Raw genomic sequence first — 24,752 nt, 5'->3', positions numbered from 1 at the left:
GAGAGTTTTAGGCCTCTACTTTGGTGGTAATTGTGGACATCATTAGTTGAAATTACGGAATTATATTATATCCCAGGAGTCATGTTCCAAATCCCTGTAGAGATCCCAACTCAACTGGTAAAGATTAAACTAAAAAGTCCTGTTGTGAAGATGCACCAAGGTCACATAATATAATGGGAAAATTTTGGGACCTGTGATCAGACACCCTTAGGTTCAGATATTGTCTTCAACAGAGTAGAATGTGGGAGTATCATATACATGGTGGGATTGTTTCACTCCTCTTATTTGGGTCCCCACCACCAGGTACATAATAGGCAATGCTTGCTGACTGATTATTATCTCTGTGACCCTGGGTAAGTGATGTCACCTCTCTGAGAAAAGTTCCTCAAAGAAAAAGGATACTATCAGGAGTCTCTAAATCACAGGTGTGTTGTGAGGGTTAAATGAGAGAATGTCCATAAGATACCTAACAAGCCATAAAGCACTATGTGAGTGTCAACTGTGGTTATCTTCCAAACAAGATGCTTCCCTTGCTGTAATTGTTGTTCATGTGTGTTTGCCTATATGTTTAGGTCGTGTTGGACAGGCGGTTGCGCTACGTGCCAAAGCCTTTGGCTTCAATGTCATTTTCTATGACCCATACCTGTCTGATGGCATTGAGCGTGCTCTGGGGCTCCAGAGGGTGAGCACTTTACAGGACCTGCTATTTCACAGTGACTGTGTAACCCTACACTGCAGCTTGAATGAACACAATCATCATCTGATTAATGACTTCACCATTAAGCAGGTAACCACATCAGGCACTTGGGTCCTGTTGGTCATTTGGGTTTGGGTGATGTGTAGAGTTCCAAGCAGGGACCTTATTTTTCTCTATGGGATTTCAGTAACTGGTTCAGTGAACCTTTCTTACTCTTTCTTTGCTGACCCTCATAGTTAGGAAATAGTTAATGCCTTATTTAGCTATTTAGCAGTACTTTTCAATAGATGTGAGTTGTCAGATCTATAAAATGGGGCTAAATAACAGCATCTCCCTCCCAAAGTTGTTGTGAAGATCAGATGAGATAACATATTGTGTAGTAACAAGGGGAGCCTTAACCAACTGTGAATTTGCCCCAAAGCAAAAATCATTGCTGCTTTCTTTATATCTTTATCACATTGGTTTGATAAGTATAGTTCAATTGTAATTATTTATGGAATCTCATCCTACACTGACAAATGTGCAGAGGATATACTGCTCAAAACATTGCTTTTGGAGTGAGCTTGCTGTTCTCTAACTTGTGCTAATGACCATTTCTAGATGAATGATCCAGATTCCAGAGCTATACAATGAAAGGTGCCATAGGTCTACAAAACTCAAAAAGACAACTTAGAATGACACACATCAAAAAATGAGTCCTGCTTTGCTTTTAAAAGAGAATAGGAAGCTTCTCTCTCTCTCTCTCTCTCTCTTTCTCTCTCTCTCTCTCTCTCTCTCTCTCTCTCTCTCTCTCTCTCTCTCTCTCACACACACACACACACACACACACACACACACACACCAGTTTAGACTTCCACTCCCTTCAAGCTGGTGACTGTTCCAAGATAGTCTCTACAAGAAGTGGGTCAAAGAAATGTGGACATAGGAGAGACAGAGCACAAGGAGAAGGGGGAACCTGATCAATTCTCCCAAAACAGACTTGTGTTATGGGGAAGAAAGAAGCAGGGGAACACACGTCCAAGGCCTCTCCTATCCAAGAGCCAACTCTCTGTATTCCCTGTTGGGCATAGTGGGAAACTGAAACCCAGTGTGGAGAAAAATTCACAATTCAAAATACCCTCCTTTTCAGAAACATTCTTGATTTGAAAAGGTCTTGTTGCTTTTGGAGTTTTAAAATGAACAAATATTATGACTTCCCAGCGCCCCCTTGTGTTCAAAGCAAATGCACACAGAGGATGATATTCTTTAAATAGTAATGGATCTAGGCCTGAATTTCCCAAAATTGATTTCTATTTTCTCAAATCCTTTAGAAGGGTTGAGGTATAAAATATATCAGCTTGGGTGTCTTCTTAAAATTCATCTTTTTAAAGTAAAACAGCAGGGAATGAACCCAGCTAGTCTTTGTTAAGGCTATAGTTTCTGTGAATGTTTGAGTACTTATTCTTCTTGCAGTAAGAAGTAAAGATTCAAAATCCACAACTTTAAACGGTCACATTAGAACAGAAGCTTTCTTGAGGACAGACACTGCTACTGCCTTTCTTTGTACCTCTAGCACTTAGCAGCTTCTGGCACATACCACATGCTTACTAAATACTTGTTAACTGACATTTAAAATAATGGCTGGTAGACTTCACTTGTGGGATAAGAGTGCATTAAGTCTTCTTTCTATCCCAGGAAATAATTGTTAGGTTTAGTTTCAGATACAGGCAGTTGGAGTCAAAGTAATTACTTTGTTGAATTGAAATTAAACAGTGGAGAGTTTTCTGCAGATGACTTCTCTTTTCAATGTCACCTTGGAGAAGTTAGTTTCCCTCATCAGTTACCTTTACTGTTCCCATCAATACTAGCTATATCCTTTTATAGTCATTCAGTACCTGAAGAGTAATTATAAGATTTTATAATAGTGAAATTATTAACAAATAATTAACATAAATTTTAAAAGTTTACTGTGCCTCCAAGGATATGGAAACAAATATATATTAAGAAAAGTAGATTGGGGACTTCTGGGTCAACATGGCTGCAGTGTAAAAGAAAAGTAGATGAAATAAGTCATTAGAACAGCTCCCAAAGGTTATTGGATCATTGGATTTAGACCTAGAGAGGACATTTTAGAAACCTTGTAGTCCAGTCCCCTTATTTTTCAAAGAAAGATACAGGCCAAAGGAAGAAAGCCACTTTGTGTGATTCTTTAGAGTTCCCACGATATTTCCCTTCTGACAACTTTGTGAAGTAAATGTTATTATTCACAAAAAGGAAGAAACTGTGGCTCATGAAAACCATAGTTTTGAAAATATTGCCCACTGACATGAGGAAGTGTTCTTGGAGAAGTTCAGTCCTACAATGGGGAAGAGTCCTCTAGGAGGGGATCTGCATCTTCTGTCTCTTCTTGCCCCTTCAGGCTATTTCCAAAGTAAGCCATCTAAAAATGTCATACCACATTAACTCACGTAACTTAGTATACAATGACTTTGTTGGAGGGAATTTTTCATGCACATCATACAATGTATATCAGGAGGTTTGGTTTTATTTTTAGAAACATTTGTTGCATAAATGAATGTGCCCTCAGGTCCCTTCCCCCACAAGTCAAGATGCTAGCAGCCCACTGAGTAGGAAAAGTGATACATACATGCTCCTGCTCCCCAAAGGCATGCTCTCCACATGCATACTCTTTAAGCAGAGAGCTCAAGGTTGCCAAGGAAACCTCAACACATTGAATTTTCCCTTTTAGAGTTAAAATTGTAGCTTGATTGTTAACTGTAATCTCATGTGAAAGCGGCTTTTTACATATGAAATCAAAGTAAGGGAGTAGCTTCTGGCTGCCCTGGCCTCTAGAAATTGGAGGTTACAGATGTCTAAAGCAAGTCTGTGTTCTTGAAGACTCACTAATTTCCAAAAACATAACTATTTAAACTTTTGTTTAGGTTTATAATAGGATTATTAAAAACAGATGATTTAAAATTACATCTTGGGGGGCTGCTGGGTAGCTCAGTGGATTGAGAGCCAGGCCTAGAGACGGGAGGTCCTAGGTTCAAATCTGGCCTCAGACACTTCCCAGTTGTATGACCCTGGGCAAGTCACTTGACCCCCATTGCCTAGCCCTTACCCCCTCTTCTGCCTTGGAACCAATACACAGTGTTGACTCCAAGACGGAAAGTAGGGGTTTAAAAAAAAAATTCCATCTTGGTCACAAAGATGTAAATAGAAGTAGTTGAAGTCCTACTGAGAGAAAGGGAAAGTTTTGGATAAAGGAACTTACAATGTACATCCTGCTTATGCCACTCAGACTCCATCTAGGAAAGATTTTGGCATTGCTGAGGAACTGGAGTCAGCCTAAAGAGACATCTAGAAACATTGACTAGATCTTCATTCTATCCAGTCTTCCTGAAGGCTCATATCCTTATGAGGCCTTTTGTATAACTTTCAAGTCTAGACCTTTTTTGCTAAAAGAATCTATGCTTTGTAACCAGCACACTAGGATGTGAGTTTTAACTATGTGAGCATTGGATACTCAGACCATTATATTTTCTTTTCTCCATCTCTGCTTCTCTATCTCTGTCTGTCTCTGTCTCTGTCTCTGTCTGTCTGTCTGTCTCTCTCTCTCTCTCTCTCTCTCTCTCTCTCTCTCTCTCTCTTTCCTTTTCTTCCTCTCTCCCCCTTTTCTTTTAGGAATGGGACAATTTCTCACAACTCTGAAGTAGGGTTGGAGTCTTTCCCCAATTAAAAATCATTACAATGAACAGAAATTAAGTTTAGCAAAATTGGTTTGTTTCTACCTTTGGTTTACTTTTTATTTATATGAATCTTCCTGACTCCCCCTGAACTCCTTATCATTTGGGTATACTTAACTAGTTATTCCCCCACCTCCTTTTAACTTACAGTTCAATTTCTTCCATAATGTTATAGCAGCCCTTCCTATTTCTGGTCCTGTCTTTGGTGTTCTGTGGATAAGTAGTGATTGAGTCTAAAACATTATTTGTTTTGAGCAGCTCAACCCTGACACCACAGATTGAATTGGTATGAATGACTGTGTTGTATTTGAACTCAAACAAAACTTTCTCCCTGGGAAAAGATGGTAGAATGACTGGTTTTTCAAAATAGATAGGTAGTGTAGGGGTGGGGGGAGGTGGAGTATCAATCTAGCTGCTTAGACTTTGTTGTAATGGATGCTTCTTCTGAGTAAATGAGAATGCCTCGACTTTTATTTTATCTTCTTTTTAATTTGATTATTATTTTTTAATTTTTCCCAGATGAGACAAGGGGCTTTCCTGGTGAACACAGCACGAGGTGGGTTGGTAGACGAAAAAGCACTGGCACAGGCCCTGAAGGAAGGAAGGATACGAGGGGCAGCCTTAGATGTACATGAGTCAGAACCATTCAGGTGCTTTTCTGTTTGTTCTTTTGTTCCCTTTCCTTATTTCTCCCTTGTAGTGCATGATGCCCCCTGGGGAAGTGGCCCAACCAGCCAACTCCTACCCCTACCCTACAATCACCCTTACTGAGAGTCAAGCCAGTGGTCTCTCCCTATGAAGCAGGCCCTGTGGTCACATGGGGAAAGGCCATGGGTCAGAGCCTCCTTTTTGTCCTAGTGAAGGAAAAAGCAGGGTTAGAAAGGAGATGGGGGTGGCCATGACTTCTTTAGGCTATTTTGGCATAGGAAGTGATCTGGTCACTTCAAGCAGGCCCCTTAGCTGAAGGGAAGTCAAAGAGATGGCTTTTTGCCCCCCAAAATACCCACATGTACAGACACATGGGTGTACACACACACGCAGAGCAAAGCACGGGCTATTAGTATGAAATCACCCAGATGTAACTATAATATGTGAGCATCAGTATTTAACATCTAAGATCCTCTTCCAGGAATGGCTGTAGCAGGGAGAGTCCTGTGGTGGTTTCATGGCTTCAGAATAGCCTGGGTGCCCACCGTCTATCACCTTATTTCCCCTAGGTTCTTGCTTGCATAAATGAAGATGATGACTGCAGTCATTCTCCTACCACTTCCATTTCCTCCCTTATTCCCTCCTCCCCCTACCCCCAGTCTTTTTTTGTTAAAGAGTTGGGTTTAAGTTGACCCATGCTTCTGCAGAAATTAAGGCCCCAAATGCTCCTGACCTTACTGTCCCAGTGGATCTCCTTACAGCTCAGTGAGTAGCACTGGAAAGAAAGAATGTCTCCTCCTTCACTCTGAACTTCAGCTGAATAGAAAAATGCAAATTCAAAATGAAATCCATCAAGAGGAAATCAGACTAATTGTTTTAACTGCAGGAACCCATGTAATCCATGAGAAGAGATACTGAATTTGGATATCAGAGACCAGCCATTAATTGACAATAAAGTATTATACAGTCAGTTATAAAAGGTTACTTGCAAATAGAAAGTTTGATGCTCTATTGCCTAAGAAGCCACTAAATCCTCTTGTTTACTTCTAAGTGTAACCATTACAACAAGGCGATTAATTGTATAAATAAGACCACAGCCTTAATGGCATCCAAAATACCTTAAAGAGGAAGTGGGATGGAATGAGATTTCTGAAATAATTTTTTGATTTCTTAAGAAGGTCACTTAAACCAGGGAGCAAGCATTACTGCTAAAGATGGTAGCCTACTGCTAGGGTTCTCAACAGCTAATAAGCTTCATTTGGATTTCTGGGCTTCAAGTCCAGGTCACCTGGTCAAGTCTTTACCTGTTTGAATCAACAGCTGGGCTAGAGGTGAGGTGGATTGAAATGTTAGTGCTACTCATCTGTCTCTATTTGGCCAATGAAAAGAGTAGGAATGGGATCAAGCTTTGTTATAGTATGTGAGGAAGTTATGATATCCATCTCCTGGCTTTGCCATTAATTTCATGGGTGGCCCTGGGCACAATATTTTCTCTTCACTCAAAAATCTTTACCATTAGATTTGATGTTTGGGCCTTGTTAGACCTATTGTTGAATATATTTACATATATTATCATTTTAACCTTCCTTGTCTACTATATAAAAAGTGAAATGTAACTCTTCATGTTATAAGAAGTCAATGCCATGAATTGGGGTAGTGATTGTGAGCTAACTGGTATAAGACTTCCAAGACATGCTCTAAAGATATCTTGTAAATGTTTTGATCACTGAAAATTAGCCTTCTTTCATTATGTTTCCTCAAATCTTTATATGCTTCTGCTTATTCTAATTATGTTTCACGGTCATGTTTAGCTTTAGCCAGGGTCCCCTAAAGGACGCACCAAATCTGATCTGCACTCCCCATGCAGCATGGTACAGTGAGCAGGCCTCCATTGAGATGCGAGAAGAGGCTGCAAGAGAGATCCGGAGAGCCATCACAGGTAGCCATCTCTGCAGCAACTCTGCTTGGAGAGCTTAGCTTCTCCTCCATGGGATGGGTGGGAAGCTGCCCAACTGCTTCTCTCCAGCAACAAACATTGATTAGGTTCTTAGAGAGATGAAAGGTTTAAACAGACTTCCCTCAAGAAACTCAGAATCTATTGATACCAGTACCGATAGCTGTCATATATATATATATATATATATCAGTGTAGTAGAAAGGCACCAAGTGCTAATCTGACCTGTGGGTAAACAGCATTATAGACTCAGGAAAGTCTTCAGGTAGGAGATAGTGTTATAATGAAGTTATTAAAATTAGCTGAGGAATGCAAAGTGGACATGGCACAGATTCTAGGATGAACAGAGGGTATATTTGGGGTCAGTAAATAGTCTAATCTGGCTCAGATGTATATAGTGCATGGAAAAGGATAATATGAGAGAAGGCTGGAAAAGTAAGATAATGCCTGGAATTGAAGAACTTCTAATACCAGTAAGAAGAAGATGACCAAGCACTGGGAGCTGCTAATGATTTTTTTTTTTAACTCTTATCTTCTGTCTGAGAATCACTACTGTATGTTGGTTCCAAGGTAGAAGAGCCATTAGGGATAGGTAGTGGGGGTTAAGTGACTTGCCTATGGTCACACAATTAGGAATATTTGAGGCTAGATTCAACCCCAGGACTTCCCATTTCTAGGTCTGGCTCTCAATCTACTGAGCTACCTAGCTGCTCCCACTGGTAATGCCAAGAGACGGCATGACCCAATCTATCCGTGAGCTTCTTTTAATAGTAGTGTGAAGAATGGGCTAGAGTGTGGATAGAGAGGCAGCAAAGCCTGTTGAGAAGGATAATATTAATTTTCTAGGTTCCAACCAAGATAGAAAATAGAAGTAGAAAAGAATAGGTTCAATTCCAATTAAACACAACAGTAAATTGAGTACATGGTTTTGGGAAAAACAGTAAATAAATTGTGAGTTCCCAGAGACTGTACAATAAACACCTTTGTCTCCCCTTCATGGTGCCCAGAATATGCTGTCCTGTTGCCCCTCACTCCCCACCCCCACATGCAGGGACTGAATCAATATTCATTAAATTATTACTAGCCAAACTTAGCACATGCTTCAAAATCACAACTATTTGAATTTTTTTTTTAAACCCTTACCTTCCTTCTTGGAGTCAATACTGTGTATTAGCTCCAAGGCAGAAGAGTGGTAAGGGCTAGGCAATGGGGGTCAAGTGACTTGCCCAGGGTCACACAGCTGGGAAGTGTCTGAGGCCAGATTTGAACCTAGGACCTCCCATCTCTAGGCCTGGCTCTCAATGCTCTGAGCTACCCAGCTGCCCCCAACTATTTGAATTTTACAAGACATACATTTAGAAGTAGAAAATGTAGCTAAAACAAAAATCAGAATTTTAAGGACAATCCAGAAGATGGGGGACTGTTGGGCATGTACTGGGCATACTGTAATGATGCCCTTTTTCTTTTTAGCACTTTAAATATTACATAGGACATTCCTTACTATGTTCCCTGAGATGATAGGAATATTCCCTTTTTACAGGTAAAGGAAGTGAGGCTCAGAGAAGAGTCAGTTACTTACCCATAGGCACAGAATCATGACTCAGTCTTCTGACTGAAAGGTACTCTTTCCACTGCATGGTGCTTGACTAGGTAGCAGTTGTGGAGTTGAATTTCTGTCTCATTACACTATTGGCTCACTAGCCAAGCCCACAAGAGGGCCCTAAAGCTGGCCAGGCAGTGTACATCTCACTTGTTCCATCAAGCAAATACGGGCTTCAGGGACACCCCCTTCCCCCCCAACTACATTAATCCTTTTGAACCATTCCAAAGGTCTGAACCTACTGAGTACACATTTTCTCTGTCTCTATTTCAGTTAATAGACTAAAGCTGAAAGAACAGTAGAAGGGGAAAAAAGTTAAAAGGTTTCTGGAAATAATGAGATAAAAGTTTTCAGCTGTGTAAGAAATATTAGTTGCTAATAATTTTTGGCACTAACAAGTATAATTTGTTGTCAGGAGAACTAGATCTTGCTTTTTTTTTTTAAGCCCTAGTTATTAAAAAGATATTATCAGTACTGATGCCAGAGAAAGTTCCATATTTCTCTAGGTAAGAAGACACATTGCACTGAAAGACTCAGTCATGCCCAGAAAGTGTGATTGAAGGCCAAGAAAGTAATAAGTGAGCCTATGCGGCCCATGCTGCAGGATTAAAGAAGATCATGGGGTTCATGAAAACTTGGTTTCTTGTTTAGTATGAGAAAATTGTAATATATAAAGAACTAAACAGAATAGTGAGGCCCAGGAACCAAACTGGTACACACATACAGGTGTCCCAGAGGTCTTAGAGTGAGCAGTTTTCAGTTGTTAATGTTATTTAACTATTAAAGGTAGAACTGCTCTAAGACCTTTGGGGCATCCAGTACAGCCATAATTTTCCTTTAGAAAACCAGGGCTATATACCCTTACTTTGTATTCTTGTCAGAGCCTGGTTAATGGACTGGGTTGACCAATTTGCTGTAATTGTTTTGATGTTCAACCTATATGCCCATGTCTAAGCTTTGTTGGCTTTGGACACTGAGAGCATGAGTAAAGGAACATTTCATTTAGGTTCTGGATTTGACATTGGGTTGAGGATATATCAAAGTGAGGTAAAATATTGATTTTTAATGCTTGAATTAATGAAGTATATATGAATATAATGAAGTAAATTAAGGCTCGTGGCTACAGAATTGCTTTCTGTAGTTGACCACATTGATACCAAGGAAACTGAGTGACTAGTTCTAGGCATTATCCTTTAGGATAGTGGATAAAAAATCTAGATTCTCCTTCTAAAAGACAAAGTATTGCCAGTAACAACGGGGAGTAATCAGACTGCCAGCAAACATTATTAAGCACCTACTCCCAGTTTAGAACTGGGAATTCAGAGGCAAAACATTTCAAACAGTCCTTATTCTCAAATGGTCTAGCTGGAGAGGTCCCATGAACATATATGAGTATATGCAGAATGACTACCATGTAGTTAAGGAGGGAGGACACAGAGTGGGGGTGGGAGTGGGGGTGGGGGGCGGGGTGCTCAGGAAAGACTGTAGAAAGCGGTGTTTGAGGGACTGCTGGGTGACTCCGTGGATTAAAAGCCAGGCCTAGAGATGGGATGGCCTCAAGTAAACCCTAACTATATGACATCTGGCAAGTCACTTAATCCCCATTGCCTAGCCCTTACTACTCTTCTGCCTTAGAACCAGGACTTAGTATTGATTCTAAGACTGAAGGTAAGAGTTTTTTTTTTTAAAAGAAAATGATTCTTTAGCGATGTCCTAAAGGAAAATGAGGATCTCTGAAGGGGAAAAGCAGGCAAAGCATTTTACCAGAGAATGCAGGAAAGGGAGGGATGACAGGTAGACCCAGGCTCTGTAAGACTTTGTGTGTATTTACCCTCAGAGGCAATAGGGAAACACTAGAATTTACTGACTAAGGGCTGATAAGGAAAACTGCATTGGCATAAATGTGGAAGATGGGTTGGAATAGAGAGATTCAAAGCAAGGAGACTGATTAAGGGCCCACTGCTGTGGTCCAAACTGACGTGGTAATTAATTGAATGTGTGAGGTAAGGGAGGATGAAAGGGCTTGTTCACACCACTAAGACTTGGAAGAGTAGTAATGCCTTCACTAGAAAAAGGGAATATGGGATAACGGATGGGTTTATATTCCAGTAGGGAGTTGGTGATGCAAGACTGAAACTCAGGAGAGTGGCTAGGTCAGAATATGTAGATCTGTGAGACATGTGCCTAGAGATGATAATTAAACCCTTAGGAGCTGGTAAGATCACTTAGAAAAAAATAGAAAAAGAGAAGACCCAGGATTGGAGCCTTGGGAAATACCTAGTTAGTGGACAAGATGTTCCTGGTGAGCCAGCAAAGGGGACTGAGGAGGAGAAGCAATCACACAAGAAGGGAGAGAACCATGAGGGAATAAGGGCAAAACCCAGAGAGGAACGTGTATATAGAAGGAAAGAGTAATCAAATGTCAAATGTAGCAATCCTAGCCATCAGATTTGGCAATTAAAAGATGAGGCCAGAAGCCAGATTGTAAAACAATGAGTGAGAAACATAGTAGGTGTGAAATGAGTGAAGATGGCTTTTTTTTTTTTTAGCAATTAGACTGAAAAAAAAAGGACAGCTAGATGGCACAGTGGATAGAGTGCCAGGTTTGGAGTCAGGAAGACATGAGTTCAAATGCAGCATCAAACACTAGCTATATGACCCTAGACAAGTCAGTTAATCCCATTTGCCTCAATTTCTTCATCTGTCAGATGAGCTGGAGAAGGAAATGGCAAACCACTTCAGGATCTATGCCAAGAAAACCCCAATGGAATCACCAAGATAACATAATTTATGTCAGCCAGTGAATAGGAGGAATAAAAGAGATGGGGCATGGAAGTCTTCTGGGAATGAGGGTTTGAGAGATAAGGACAATTGTGTGGAATTTAATTGATTTAGTCAAAAATAAGAAAGGAAGAAAGTCAAATCAGAGCAAAGTAATAGCTTATGAAAGAACTGAGGGGTGGAAGGATTGGATATTGTGAGTGGAATGAAGAATTCATGGGGTGGGGGATTTGAAGCATAAAGTTCCCAGTGTTTTCGTGGGGTAGCAGATGTACTTGTGAAACTTAAAATATTCGTGCCTTTCTCTTTGAGATGTGTGAAATGGACTGGCTTCTTAGTTCAGTAAATAATGATAATGATAATTATAATAGCCTGCACTTCTGTATTGCTTTGGGGTTTGTGAAGCACTTTACAAATGCCTCGTTTTATCTTCACAACAGTCCTGGGGAAATAATAGGTAATAATAGAGATAATGGTCAGACAGAGGGATGTCAGTTTTTGATTAAGGAAATGGAACCCTTGTAAATTGTCCCTACCAAAACCAACCCTTTCGCGCATACCTTTCATCCCATAGCCTATAATCATTCCCTCTTTATCTCTCCCTATCTAAGGCATCCTTCCCTGCTTCCTTTAAACATGCCAAAATTTCCTCCATCTTTCACTTGACCATACCATCCCTTAAGGTTATCACCTCAAATTTCTCCTCTCATTCTCAGCCAGACTCTTAGAAAAAACCTGTATGGGTGATGATTCTCTCTTGGGTGGAGTGGAGGAATATGTCATGGGACTTAAGGGAACTGAAGAGTTGGGAGTTAGGGTGTTTGAAGAAGCATTACTGTGAATTTTGGTGTCCCCTAGTATAAGGGTAAGAATTAAGGGAGAGAAGACAGAGAGACAGGTGCTAAATTTCTTGAGAAAGGAGATTGAAAGAATGAATGAAGGAACATTTATTAATTGCTCTTGAAATGTGCAAAGCCCTGGGAATACAAATAGAATAGTAATACCTGATCAACCAAAAGTGACAAAATTTGAAGAGCGGATTTCCAAAGCAGGAGAAGTTACTGAATGATGGAGGCAAAAGGAGAGTCTGGAAGCACTATTGGGGAGCAAAGGATATCAGAGTTCCAGGGTGTCAGAATGTGTTAGTGTAAGTTCAGCTTTGAATGCACATCCTAGCCACAAGGGCTGGTGATGTAGAATCCTCTAGGAGATGACAGTTTTCATGAGAACAAGTAGATGGGAAGTAAGAAAAAGGCCTGAGTGAAGAGAAGTTCCTTCATCGTAGATAGGAAATTCCAAAGGATAGGGGAAGAGAGAGGTTGAGGGTAATTTACTTCTATCTAGTTGGTAATTAAATAACAAAGGGACTAGCTCTACAAGTGATGTTAGAAGGCCTTGGCTAGCCTTCAGCACTGGACTGGACATTGTATTGGGATTGAACAGGTCACATGGTAGTAGCTCCAGAGAGGTATTAGGCCTTGGTCCCTTGCCTTCAAGTAACAGTAATTCAAAGATTTTGAAAACATTCAATTTACCACAAATTTTTAAAAGGTGCACTGGTATGGTAACGTTTTTTTTTAGCTCTTACCTTTCATCTTAGAATCAATACTGTATATTTGTTCCAAGGCAGAAGAGTGGTAAGGGCTATGCAATGGGTCACATAGCTAGGAAGGTCTGAGGTCAAATTTGAACCTAGAACTTCCTGTCTCTCAATCTACTGAGCTACCCAGCTGCCCCCATGGCAGCATTTTTAAAGAAAATAAGTATAGTTATTTCTAGAGATAAATTGTACTTAAACCATCAGAACAAGGTTTCTGAAGATAAAAATGATAGAAGAATACATTTTTAAAAGCGGTCTTTAATGGTAATTATGAAACATTGAAAAGAATATAATAATTATATATAATAATTGGAGAAAACTATGAATGCCAGATTGAGGGTTCAAATAGTAAATTATAAACATATCTAGGCCTATGGAATGAAAATGAGTAAAATCAATAGTTTAAAACAGATTCATTGTTTGTTTCCTGCCTTTCCCTCCATTCTCCCAAGGTCGTATTCCAGACAGCCTGAAAAACTGTGTTAATAAAGATCATTTGACTGCAGCTACACATTGGGCCAGTATGGACCCAGCAGTAGTTCATCCAGAGCTTAATGGTGCCGCATATAGGTGAGTAAATGGAAAATCTGTACTGAGGAGATGGGGCTCTCCTTCATTCAGGTTGTACTCCCTCCAATCCAAGGGAAGGAATACATCAAGGTAATGTTCTCTAGAAGCTACTATTATTCCCTTCAAGTCCTATAAGAAGAAAAAAGTTGATTCAGGTGAGCCCATGGAAGAGGACTGAATAGTTGTAGACTGTTAAGTGAGTATAACATTCCCAGTATTTTGTGGGATAGCAGATATACATGTGAAACATAAGATATTTTTATCTTTCTTTTTGTTATATGGGAAATACACTCTGGCTTCTTATCTCATTATGCTAGCACTAATATAATGCTTTAATGTTCAAAGTACTTTACAAATATTATCTCATTTTATTCTCACAAATCTGGGAAGTAGATGCTTTTATTATCCTCATTTTTCAGATGAGGAAATGAAGATAACAGTTAAGTGAATTGCCCAGAGTCACATAGCTCCTGTGTGCCCAAGGCTAGATTTTAACTAAACCAGGTTTTCCTGACTCTGGAGTCCAGCAATGCGCATCCATAGGGCCACCTAGCTGCCTCTTTTCTAGGAATCTGTGATGTTATCACAGTAGACATTTCTTCCCACTATTGTTGATCACAACCCTTTTATACCTTGAGGAAGGCAGTTTATCAATTGCTGTGACCAAAAGAATCTTCATTACCTGCTGGCTAGTGTTTTGGTGAAAACTTTTGTAATCATCCAATATTAATTAAAGACTTAGAAATTTGACACTCAAGAAATACTTCCAAAAATAAAATAAAATAAAATGAGCTGGAGAAGGAAAAAAAATAAAGTATGTTTCCAAGCAGGGGATGTTCAGTAGAATGATCTTTAGCTTTATACATCACACACATATATATATAGACATAGATATATATCCCTTTTAGTTTTATAATTCCTGTATGTATGCTATATAAACTTAATATAATAGTCTGTTCCTGTTTGGTCAAAAAAACAAATACTTCCAGTAATATATGAGGGGGAAACATCATCATCATGCAAAGTTAGGCCAGAAAAGACTGTGAACCCTAAGAGTGTATTACAAAGTAAAATATTGGCAACCAAGAAATCTTTAATACCAAAAGATGGCCAAACCTTGGCAACAACAACTTGCTTCCTTAAAACAATATTTGATGTGACTGAATCCAGGTCTGACCCAGCAGTTTGACCAGGGCACATTGAAGTTACACAGCTACTGTAAGATTAAGCAGGAAAAGCTGGCAGATGCTGGCTACCAATAGGACCCTTCCCTGAACTTCCTCTAGATATTGCCACAAAGGTAAATGAAAGTCTTCATGATCACCAAGCATCTCAGAAGGCCATTTCTCCAATTACTCTGGTGTTTGGTCATTGTACAAAGGGCAGAAGGTGTGTTACTTGGGCTTCTCTTGGCTGGTGACTAGGAGATGTGTGTGCCTGTTCTTAGAGCTACAAGTTCCACAGCTTAGGGGACAAATCAGGGCCCAGGGAAGACGTTCTCCTCTGTCTACCACTCTTCTTGGGAAGGGGATATTCAAGAGGAAAGGAAAGTCACACTTCAGAAAGGCAGATTTTGAAAAGGATGTTACATTTCTGACATTTTTACTGTGGAATTTTCATGATATCAAAGAATCTTGGTTATATTCTTTAAAAGATAATAAAGCAGTGATGTGGTTCAAAGTAACTCCATAACATGAACAACAGAAGTTATAAAGGGTCCCCTTTATTTTCCCTTGGGAGTAGAACGTTTCTTACTTAAATGTTCTCGATTATCAGCCTGGATCTCCAGTTAAATATTCTAGCTAAGGTAAGGCCAGCAGTAGATAGGCTACCACCTACATAGGCCTAGACACGGTGAGTAATTTGTTGGTTGAGGATATAGAGGAGAAGCTGTTAGTCTTTTATTTGGGGAGATATTAATATATGAAAAGGGTGCTTTATTGTTAATTTTTTAAGACATCATGGTTCAATCTCTGGAACCAAAGAATAAAGACAACTACAGTTTGTTATTCTTTTAATGTACTCATAGCAGCACCTCAGGGCAAACAGTCTCTAATATATGGGGTCAGTAAACACACCACTGCATGAGATGTGGGACAAGCATTCAGCTTGTGCACAACCACGGGCTGACATGGAAAAATAGTGGAGACCAACTGACCACATTTATATTTTCTTTTGTTTCAATTGAAACCAGCAGATGATGCCCCCAAAGCAGGAGGGAAGACATTTACCAAAGTCAAGTGAAGTGGTCCCTGGTGGTCATGACCACTTTTCTATGAAGAAAGATGAGGAAGACAATAGAAGGACACAATGACACATGATCTTTAAAGGAATGATAGCTGAGCACATACTATATACTTGTAATTTTAAAATTTGTTAATAGAGTTTTTTTCCAAGTTTAGAGGTGATGAATACTTCTAAGTTTGGCTAATGTTACCTGAAAATGTTTGCTTCTTCAGCCAGAAAGGGGGCATTTGAGATATACCCTTGGCCCCATGGTTTCAGTTTAAGAGCATTTTCCCTTAGGAATTTTCCAGAAGTAAAAGCTGTTCCATCTTAGAGTGAATTCTCAAATGAGCTTGGATTGTACAGTTTCCTAGAGTTCTTCACTAACAGGGCTGATCCCATATCTAAGTGCATGGCCAGTGTCTTCAAGGCAGCCCTGTGAACTCACCCACCTTCTGCTGAAAAGGGGCTTTCAGGCCTAACATCCCAAATACTGTTGAATCCCTGGGTGATTCACAGGGAACTTTTTAGCAGTTGTCATCCAATAAATTGCTCTTCTTCTTTTTTTATTTTGTGGAAACTTGGGTTAAAATGAGTCTGTGTCTCCTTAATACATGTGCATATGATAAGATGGGTCCTAACAACAGACTTAGGGTTTAGAGGAAGACAGCCAGTGATTAAGTTGAAGATCCAAATATAGATGATGGAGAGTGAGTCATGCCATGCACAAACAGTAGGACTGATGTGACCATCACACTTGAGGGGCATAATGTTCCTTTTCCCCAGAATTCCTAGCTTTGGCTTGCCAAACCTCATGTAGTGGTTCTAAGAGAGGTCATATAGGTCAGCACAGCTCTGCATCTCAAACAGCCCTTGAGGATCCTTACCCTGTGTTGTTCTTGCCTCTTCCAGCAGGTACCCTCCAGGTGTGGTAAGCGTGGCTCCAGCTGGCATCCCTGCGGCAGTAGAAGGAATAGTCCCCAGCGCCATGTCTTTATCCCATGGGCTCCCCACTGTGGCCCATCCTCCCCATGCTCCTTCCCCTGGCCAAACTGTCAAACCAGAAGCTGATAGAGACCACCCAAGTGACCAATTGTAGCCTAAGAAAATAGCATTCCCAACATTGGAGCTTTCAACTTTGAAGATGACGTGGAAAAAAATCTGGATTTTTGAATAGAGGCAAAACCATGAACTTACAGGAGACCATAATTGTTTTAGAAACTGGTCCAATATACAGATATAAAAGGCAAAAGGTGTGGGAGGTGAAAAGAAGATTTGGAAAACTTTTTTTCCTCCGTATAAATTGTAGTTTGTCCCCTGTCCAGTGGACTGATTTCACTGTTTCTGTGTCCTATGGGTTCTTTGTTAAGCAAGAGAAGTTAGTAGTTAATTATATCATGAATGTACTTGTCTGTGTACAGTTTTTAGAACATTAAAAAGGATTTGTTTGCTTAGCTGTCAACAAAAAAGAAAGCAAAAAGGAGGCATTCAGAAAACCAATTTTGAGATGATTTTTTTTTATATGTTAAAACATGCCCCAAAATGAGGCAGTTGGCAAACTTCTCAGGACAATGAATTTTTCCCATTTTTCTTTCTACGCCACACAGTGCATTGTTTTTTCTACCTGCTTGTCTTATTTTTTAGACTAATTTAGTAAACAAAAGAAAAACCATTTCTTCTGATTTGGGCATGAATTTCCCTTCTTTCCAAATGAAGACAACATTGCAATGAGATTTTGAGGAAGACAGAGGTTTTGTATAAATGAGCATTGTGCTTTTGGTCACCAGTTAAAGTATATATTATTGGTGGTTTGCGAAAAGGCACTAGACTGCTGAAGGGTAGCAGCATTTCATCGCCTACATTGATTCCTTCCTGGTAATGTGGTAGGCTAGCAATATTTTTGGTTAAAATCATGTTTGTGACTGTAACCATTTGTATGAATTATTTTAAAGAAATAAAAATCCCAGACAAATATCCTTTGTGTGTAACATTTTTATTTCTGCTCCTTTTTAGCCATTTTTTTTCATTCCATTCATTTCTTAGCTGTCCATTTGAGTTTTATTTTGAGAAAGTTAGATTTTTCCATGGGTGCTAACAATATGCTGCTAAGGTCCTCTTAGAAGCTGGAAAATAAGGCCTCACCTTGCCAGATTCCCCTCCATAATTATATAGACATGAAAAAGATGCTTAGAAGACAAAATGGCATTGAATTCAATACAAATAACAAAATCTTTTCCTTTTGATAAGCAATCAATATTGGGCTTATTGCAGTAAATCTGAGGGTCTTGAGTGTATGGACCTATTCAGCACTCTCCCAGAAGATGAGAGAAGTCAGAGCCTCAAGTTCAAATTGAAGGAGAGTCTCAGAAAGAGAAAAAGTCCCATGTCTTTGATGGGCCTTCTCTTCAAGTAGGGTCAAGGTGTGTTTGGTAATCAGGAAGTAGAAGCAACTCCAGGGCCTTCTGACCTGCTTCCTATATGGAGACATAAGGCCTCAATGGTGACAGTGACTTTTGAGAAAAAGAGAATTTGATTCTTCTTTTTTTTCCATTTCCCTTCTAATGAATTCCAGTCCATTTACTTATTCTCTGTCTGGCCTGGCAGCAAAAAGCCTCTCTCTGCTTAGATATTGCATTCATGAACAAAAGGCAAAACACATCCAGAGGGGGTGCAGCTGAACCAGATTAAAATGTAACTGAGAAATGTTTAACAAAATAAATAAAAATACAATACATGCTACAATGCTCATTTGTCGCTTTCTAAATCAATATGCAGTCTGCAGGGATCATTTCTATGAGCTTGGCACCACTGATCCCCAGTCTATCAAACTGTCACAAAGACTGATGGGAAGTAGGAGCTGGCCATAGAACTTGGACATTTTCATGACCAAGTGACATTTGAGTTGGGCTTTAAAGGATAAGTAGAAATTCATCGGGCAAAGAGGAGAAACCATGAATGAGGAATTTAGCATAAATACCTCAGAGAAATACCTGCTCATCCACCAGGTGAATAACCTTACTCTACAGAACCAACTTTGGGCCAATTTTCTATTTCTAGCAATTTCATCAGATTTCTTAGCCTTTAAAAAAAATTTATCTACCACAGCCATTTTCAGAAAGAAGAATTGTTGTTCAGTCATGTCTGACTCTTTGTGGGTTTTCTTGGCAAAGATGCTAGGATGGTTTGCCATTTCCTTCTCCAGCTCATTTTACAGATGAGGAAACTGAGGCAAACAGGCTTAAATGACCTACCCAGGTCACACAGCTTGTCTGAGACCACATTTGAACTTAGTCTTCCTGACTCTAGGCCTAGCACTCAGTCCACTGGTTCCACCTAATCACCCAAGAGAGAGGTAATAATGTAAAAAGAAATGCCTAAAAGAAACTTGGGAATATCCAACTAGGGCAACATGGACCTGGCATTTGAATGAAAATTCATATTAGTGAGAGAATTCTTAAAACTATTTCTTCCCTTGCTTTGCTTTAATCTTGGAGTCATATCCCTTAATCTCTCTTCTACAGTTTGTTTACTTCCATGTAAGGGATGCAGATCTTAAGATTCATAGAACACTAGTAATAAGGAATAAGAGAACCCCAGTTGCCTTAGGTAAGTTCAAGTCCCTAACCCAGACCTAAATGAACTCTATTTAGGGTCCTAAAAGAACTAGTAGATATGACTGCTGAGTACAGTAGTCAGATCAAGGAGAACAGGAGTTACTTTGGGATTGGAAAAGGGCAAACATCCTGATTTTCAAAAAAAAAAAAAGCCATTGAAAAATTATTGGCCAGCAAGCAAACATATTAATCAAGCACCTATTATATGCCGGACACTAGGCATTAAATATAAGCACAAAAGTAAAGAGTTCTGCCCTCAAAGAGTTTAAATTTGTTCACACATGAGAAAAGTGATATAGATGAGCACCACACATAGCAACCCAAAAATAGTGATTTTAGGGTATGGGGCCCACTAACACAGGGAATCTGGAAGGGGTAGCCCTTGAGCTGAGCTTTGAGGGCAATTAATGGTTATAAAAGTTAGAGGTGAGAAGGGAGTACATTCTAGGCATGGGAGATAGCCTGTGGAAAGGCATGAGCAGAAAGCATGTAAGGACCAGCCAGTTTGGCTAGAGAACTTGAATAAGGGAGAGTAATGTGTCATCAACCCAAAAAGATAATCTGGAACCAAACTGTAAAGGGCTTTAAAATACCAAATTGGAGTTTGTATCTTACTCTAAAAAGAGCGGGGAAATCTCTTAAGTAAGGGAATGACATGGGCAAATCTGCTTTGTCACAAGTCTAGACAAAAGGTGATGAAGGACTGAACCAGTATGGTTGTTGTGAAAGGAAAGAAGGGGACAAATGCAAGGGATACTGAGAATGTAGGAGAAAAAAACAGCAAGATTTGGCAGATATTAAACATCAGTCAATAAAGAAGCATTTATTATGTGCCTACCATATGACAATGGTAGCCATGAGAGGTGGAGAAGAAAATGAGGGTCAACAATGCCTACAAGGTTACAAACCAGAGTGGAAAGAAGAATGATGATGCTCCTTCCAAAAATCAAAGTTAGAGATTTGGGTTAGAGAGTGAAAGAGCAGTTAAGTGGCCCATTGAATGGAAAGCCAATCATAGAAATGAGAAGTTCTGTGTTCGAATGTGACCTCAGACACTTTCAACCACGTGATACTGAGCAAGTCACTTAACCCTCATCCCTAACCCTTACCACTCTTCAGCCTTGGAACCAATACACAGCATCAATTTTAAAATAGAAGGTATGGATTTAAAAAAGCAAGTTCTGTTTTAGACTAGTTCTTGACATGCCTGTGGGATATTTGGGTTGTTTTAGACTGGTTTTTGAGGTGCCTATGGGATATTTGGGTTTAGAAGTCCAGCAGACATTAGAGAAAGGGAGATTGGAGCTCAGGAGAGAGATAACATTTGGAAAAGTACATTTGGGAGAAATTTTCATAAAGATGATAGCTGAATCCATGGTAGCTGATGAAATAACCAAGAGAGAATATATATTTTTATTTCTTTTTTTTTCATGTTATTCAATTTTTTTATTTTTTTAAATTTTCCGTGGTTCATGTTTTCAAGAGATTGTAGAGAGAGAAAAGAGACCAAGAACAAAGCTCCAAGGCATGTACAAGTATAGGAGGGGGAGAGAAGAAGCGACCAGATTGACCAGAGACTCAGGAGAAAGCAGTACTACAAAATCCATGGAGGAAAGTAGCCATAAGAACAGGGTGGTCAGTAGTATCAAACTATAAAGACAGGGCAAGATGGCTGGGGTCTGAGCAACATCCATGGATTTACCATTTAAGTGATTGCTGGTACCTTTGGAGAGTGTGAAGTGATGGGGATGGAAAGCCATACTTCAAAGTCAATTAGTCATTAAAACTCCAACTATGTGTCAGGCACTGTGCTAAGTTTTGGGGTACAAAGAAAGGCAAAAGATAAACCTTGCCCTCAAAGAACTGGCAGTCTAATGGGAGGGAGACACCTCAAATGGACTGAAAATGGAAGTGGAAGAAGGCATTAGGAAGGATCCCCAGCACAGAGGCATGATGAAGTCCTGAAGCCAGGTGGAGAATGAGATGTCTCCCAGCACCCTCCTCAAACAGAGAATCTGAGAGGAGAAAGGGACCCCAGGAACACAGGATGCTAAGAGGGTAGCAGTTTGAGAGTCTATGTGAGCCTGAACATGAGTTTCTGAAGACATTGAGGAAATGTAGAAGAGCAGTCAGCTGGGAAATTATGAAGAATTGAGAAGTGAAGGGAGGTCAGAACCAGGGGCCACCAAATGTAGGCAATTTTTTCTAGCAGTTTGTCCATGAAAGAGTAAGAGCTTATAGTAAAGTCAAATAAGCTTGGCTTCAATTCTTTGTAAAAGTCAAGAGTATATTATCAAAATGGTGTGAACATGCAGAAAAGGAGGCAGTGATCTTGCCTGCAGACCCTGCATTGCTTCATCAAGAAAGGTGGCTCAGTGGATAGAGAATCAGGTCTAGAAATGGAAGATCCTGCGTTCAAATGTGACCTCAAACACTTCCTTAGCTACATAACCCTTGGCAAATCACTTAAACCCCATTGCCCAGCCCTTATTGCTCTTTTGCCTTGGAAGGCATACACAGTATTGATTCTAGGACAGAAGGTAAGGGGTTAAAAAATACCAAGGTGTTCTGGTGGTGGTGGTGGGGAGTACACAGAGTACCTGACACATAGCATATGATTAGTCCCTATAAAACAACAAATACTTGTTCAGTTTAGTTTAATAATCAGATTATGCCAGATTAAGTTGATTTCCTTTTTATTTTTAAACAGAATTACTAAACTGTGGAATGTCATAGATTATATATAGTTTACTTATATTTTAACCAAGTATCTAATAAAGTCTCACATACTATTTTTTACAAAAAAGTGGAGAGTTTTTGAGTTGAAAAATAATACATTTAAGTGTTTTCAAAGTAGTTGGCCAGTGAGATCCAAAGAGTAGTTATAGAATTAAAGCTGAAAGATACCTTATAACTCATTGAATGCAACCCTCTTATTTTACTGACGAGGAAATTGAAATCCCAAGAGTCTAAATGACTTGCCCAAAGTCACACAGATCATAACTGGCATAACTTTGCCTTGGGGTTGAACTCAATGACCTTTAAGGTTCCTCTAGGTCCTATACTTCAAATCCTCTGTAGGAATTCCTTCTAAATTCTACTTTACAGGCAGGAATCCACCCCAACCTTAGATTCCTATAGTGAAAAGGAATTCACTTTAAAAGCTTCTTCCTTTGTTAGATGGCTCTTTTAAAAAGTCCTTCTGACTGAAGTTTAAGAGGGTACCCCAACTCCCCAGAAAACAGAGACTACCTAAAATCAGATAGGAAAAATGAGCAAACAATCAAAAAAGTACCTAACTCTAAAAGATTTTTTTTTATGGAGACAAAGAGCAAAGTACAGACACAGAGGGGGACAGTGAAAGCAAAAGAAACACACCCTAAGTCCAAAGAAAAATAAGGATTGGACACAGATTCTGGAAGTGCTCAAAAAGACTTCAAAAACCAATTATTAAAAGTAGAGGAAAAGTGGGGAAGAGAAATGAAAGTGATACAAGAAAAAATGAATCAATTGAAGGAGAACCAAAAACTGACAGGAAAACCAAGCCTTAAAAATCAGAACTGACCATCTAGAAACTTATGATTTCCTGAGAAATCAAGAAACAATAAAGCAGAAAAAGTAATGAAAAAAAAAAAAACAACAGAGGAAAACATCAAATAACTTATTGAAAAAACAAATGACCTAGAAAACAGGTCTAAGAGAGACAATCTGAGAATCATTGGATTACCTGAAAGTCATGATGAAGAAAAAACCTTGGATATTATGTTACAAGAAATTATCAAAGAAAACTGCCCAGAGATCCTTGAACAAGAAAATAAAATTGAAATGAAAAGAATTCACAGATCACCTACATAAGGAAATCCTCAATTGACAACTTCTAGAAATGTAATAGCCAAATTCAAGAGCCACCAAACCAATGAAAAAATACTTCAAACAGCCAGAAAGAAACCATTCAATTACCATGGAGCTACAATCAGGATCACTTGGGACCTAGCAACTTCTACATAAAAGGACTGGAAGGCATGGAATATGATATTCAGAAAGGTGAAAAATTTGGGTTTACAATCCAGTCACCTATCCAGCAAAACTGAGCATATTCTTTCGGGGGGAAAAATTGTCATTCAATAAGATAGAATATTTCCAAGCATTCCTGAGGAATAAGCCAGATCTAAACAAAAAATTTGAAGGCCATATACGAAACAAAAGAGAAGCCCCAAAAGGTAAATAAAGTGAAAATTTTTATTTTATTTTATTTTTTTATTTAATTGATTAATTTAGAGTATTTTTCCAGGATTACAAATATAATGTTCTTTCCCTCCCCTTCCCCCAAACTCCCTCCCATAGTCAACACACAATTCCACTGGATTTTTCATGTATCATTGGTCAAGACTTATCTCCATATTATTGATATTTTCACTAGGGTGATAATTTAGCATTTATAACCCCAATCATATCCCATTAAGGAGTGCTCGGCAAACACGGTGTGGGCAAAATGAACAACAACGGCCTACTGCTACTCAGCAAATGCTCAGAGTTTGAACTCACCATCACGAACACTGTGTTCCAGTGGCATCTCATTGATTACATCATTGTAAGCCATCGAGACATCCAGGATGTAAAGATCACCAGAGCCACGAGAGGAGCTGAATGCTGGACCACCGATTGGTTAGAGGGACTCTTCAAATGCGCATTGCGCCTCGCCATCCAAAACGTGCCCAGACAGTTCGCGCATTTTACAATGTGAGTCGTCTTATAGATCCATCTTATTTGCAAACATTCCAGTCCTACCTGGACAACAAGCTGTCTGCCAAGGGACTACTCACTGGAAGCTCAACCGAGAAATGGAACCAGTTCAGAGATGCAGTGAAGGAAACATCAAAGGCAGTCCTAGGCCCAAAACAACGCAACCACCAGGACTGGTTCGACGAGAACAACACTGCTATTGAAGACCTATTGAGCAAGAAGAACAAAGCCTTTATGGAGTGGCAAAATAACCCAAACTCTGCTCCTAAAAAGGACAGATTCAAGTCTCTCCAAGCCATGGCCCAGTGTGAGATCAGGAAGTTGCAAGACCAATGGTGGGGAAAAAAGGCAGAAGAAATCCAGCGCTTTGCTGATATATGAAAAACTACAAACAATTTTTCAGTGCCCTCAAGACTGTCTATGGACCATCAAAACCCACCACCACTCCCTTGCTATCCTCTGACGGTGACACTCTCATAAAAGATAAAAAAGGCATCAGCAACATGTGGAAAGAACACTTCAGTCAGCTTCTCAATCGACCCTCTTCAGTCGACCAAAGCGCCCTTGACCAGATCCCCCAAAACCACTCCA

General features: G+C 39.6%; 1 protein-coding gene, 1 long non-coding RNA gene and 1 other non-coding gene across 11 annotated transcripts in view; 2 read left to right on the top strand and 1 right to left on the bottom strand.

The window, feature by feature from the left end:
• The window catches only part of CTBP1 (C-terminal binding protein 1), a 558,787-nt gene extending 541,011 nt beyond the window's left edge, over window positions 1-17,776 (top strand). For 6 of the 9 annotated variants that reach the window (XM_056803644.1, XM_007496866.3, XM_007496868.3 and 3 more), the window contains 5 exons: window positions 573-787; window positions 4,945-5,075; window positions 6,885-7,012; window positions 13,461-13,578; window positions 16,717-17,776. In XM_056803644.1, coding sequence (XP_056659622.1) covers window positions 573-787; window positions 4,945-5,075; window positions 6,885-7,012; window positions 13,461-13,578; window positions 16,717-16,903 — 779 coding nt within the window. In that variant the 3' untranslated portion in view covers window positions 16,904-17,776. The remainder of the gene's footprint in view (window positions 1-572; window positions 788-4,944; window positions 5,076-6,884; window positions 7,013-13,460; window positions 13,579-16,716) is intronic. The other 3 variants (XM_007496867.3, XM_056803648.1, XM_056803646.1) reach the window with 1 other exon arrangement.
• The window catches only part of LOC103096093 (uncharacterized), a 118,105-nt gene that overhangs the window by 65,647 nt on the left and 27,706 nt on the right, over window positions 1-24,752 (bottom strand). The gene's annotated exons all lie outside the window — the stretch shown is intronic.
• Window positions 9,359-9,439, top strand: MIR7262M (microRNA mir-7262m). The gene has a single exon (NR_162933.1). It is a non-coding gene; the product is annotated as a microRNA mir-7262m (primary transcript).

Source organism: Monodelphis domestica, chromosome 6 (genome assembly GCF_027887165.1).
Source record: "Monodelphis domestica isolate mMonDom1 chromosome 6, mMonDom1.pri, whole genome shotgun sequence".
NCBI classification, from domain to species: Eukaryota; Metazoa; Chordata; class Mammalia; order Didelphimorphia; family Didelphidae; genus Monodelphis; species Monodelphis domestica.
The sequence above is the reverse complement of the archived record's forward strand: the minus strand, read 5'-3'. Positions and strand labels throughout refer to the sequence as shown.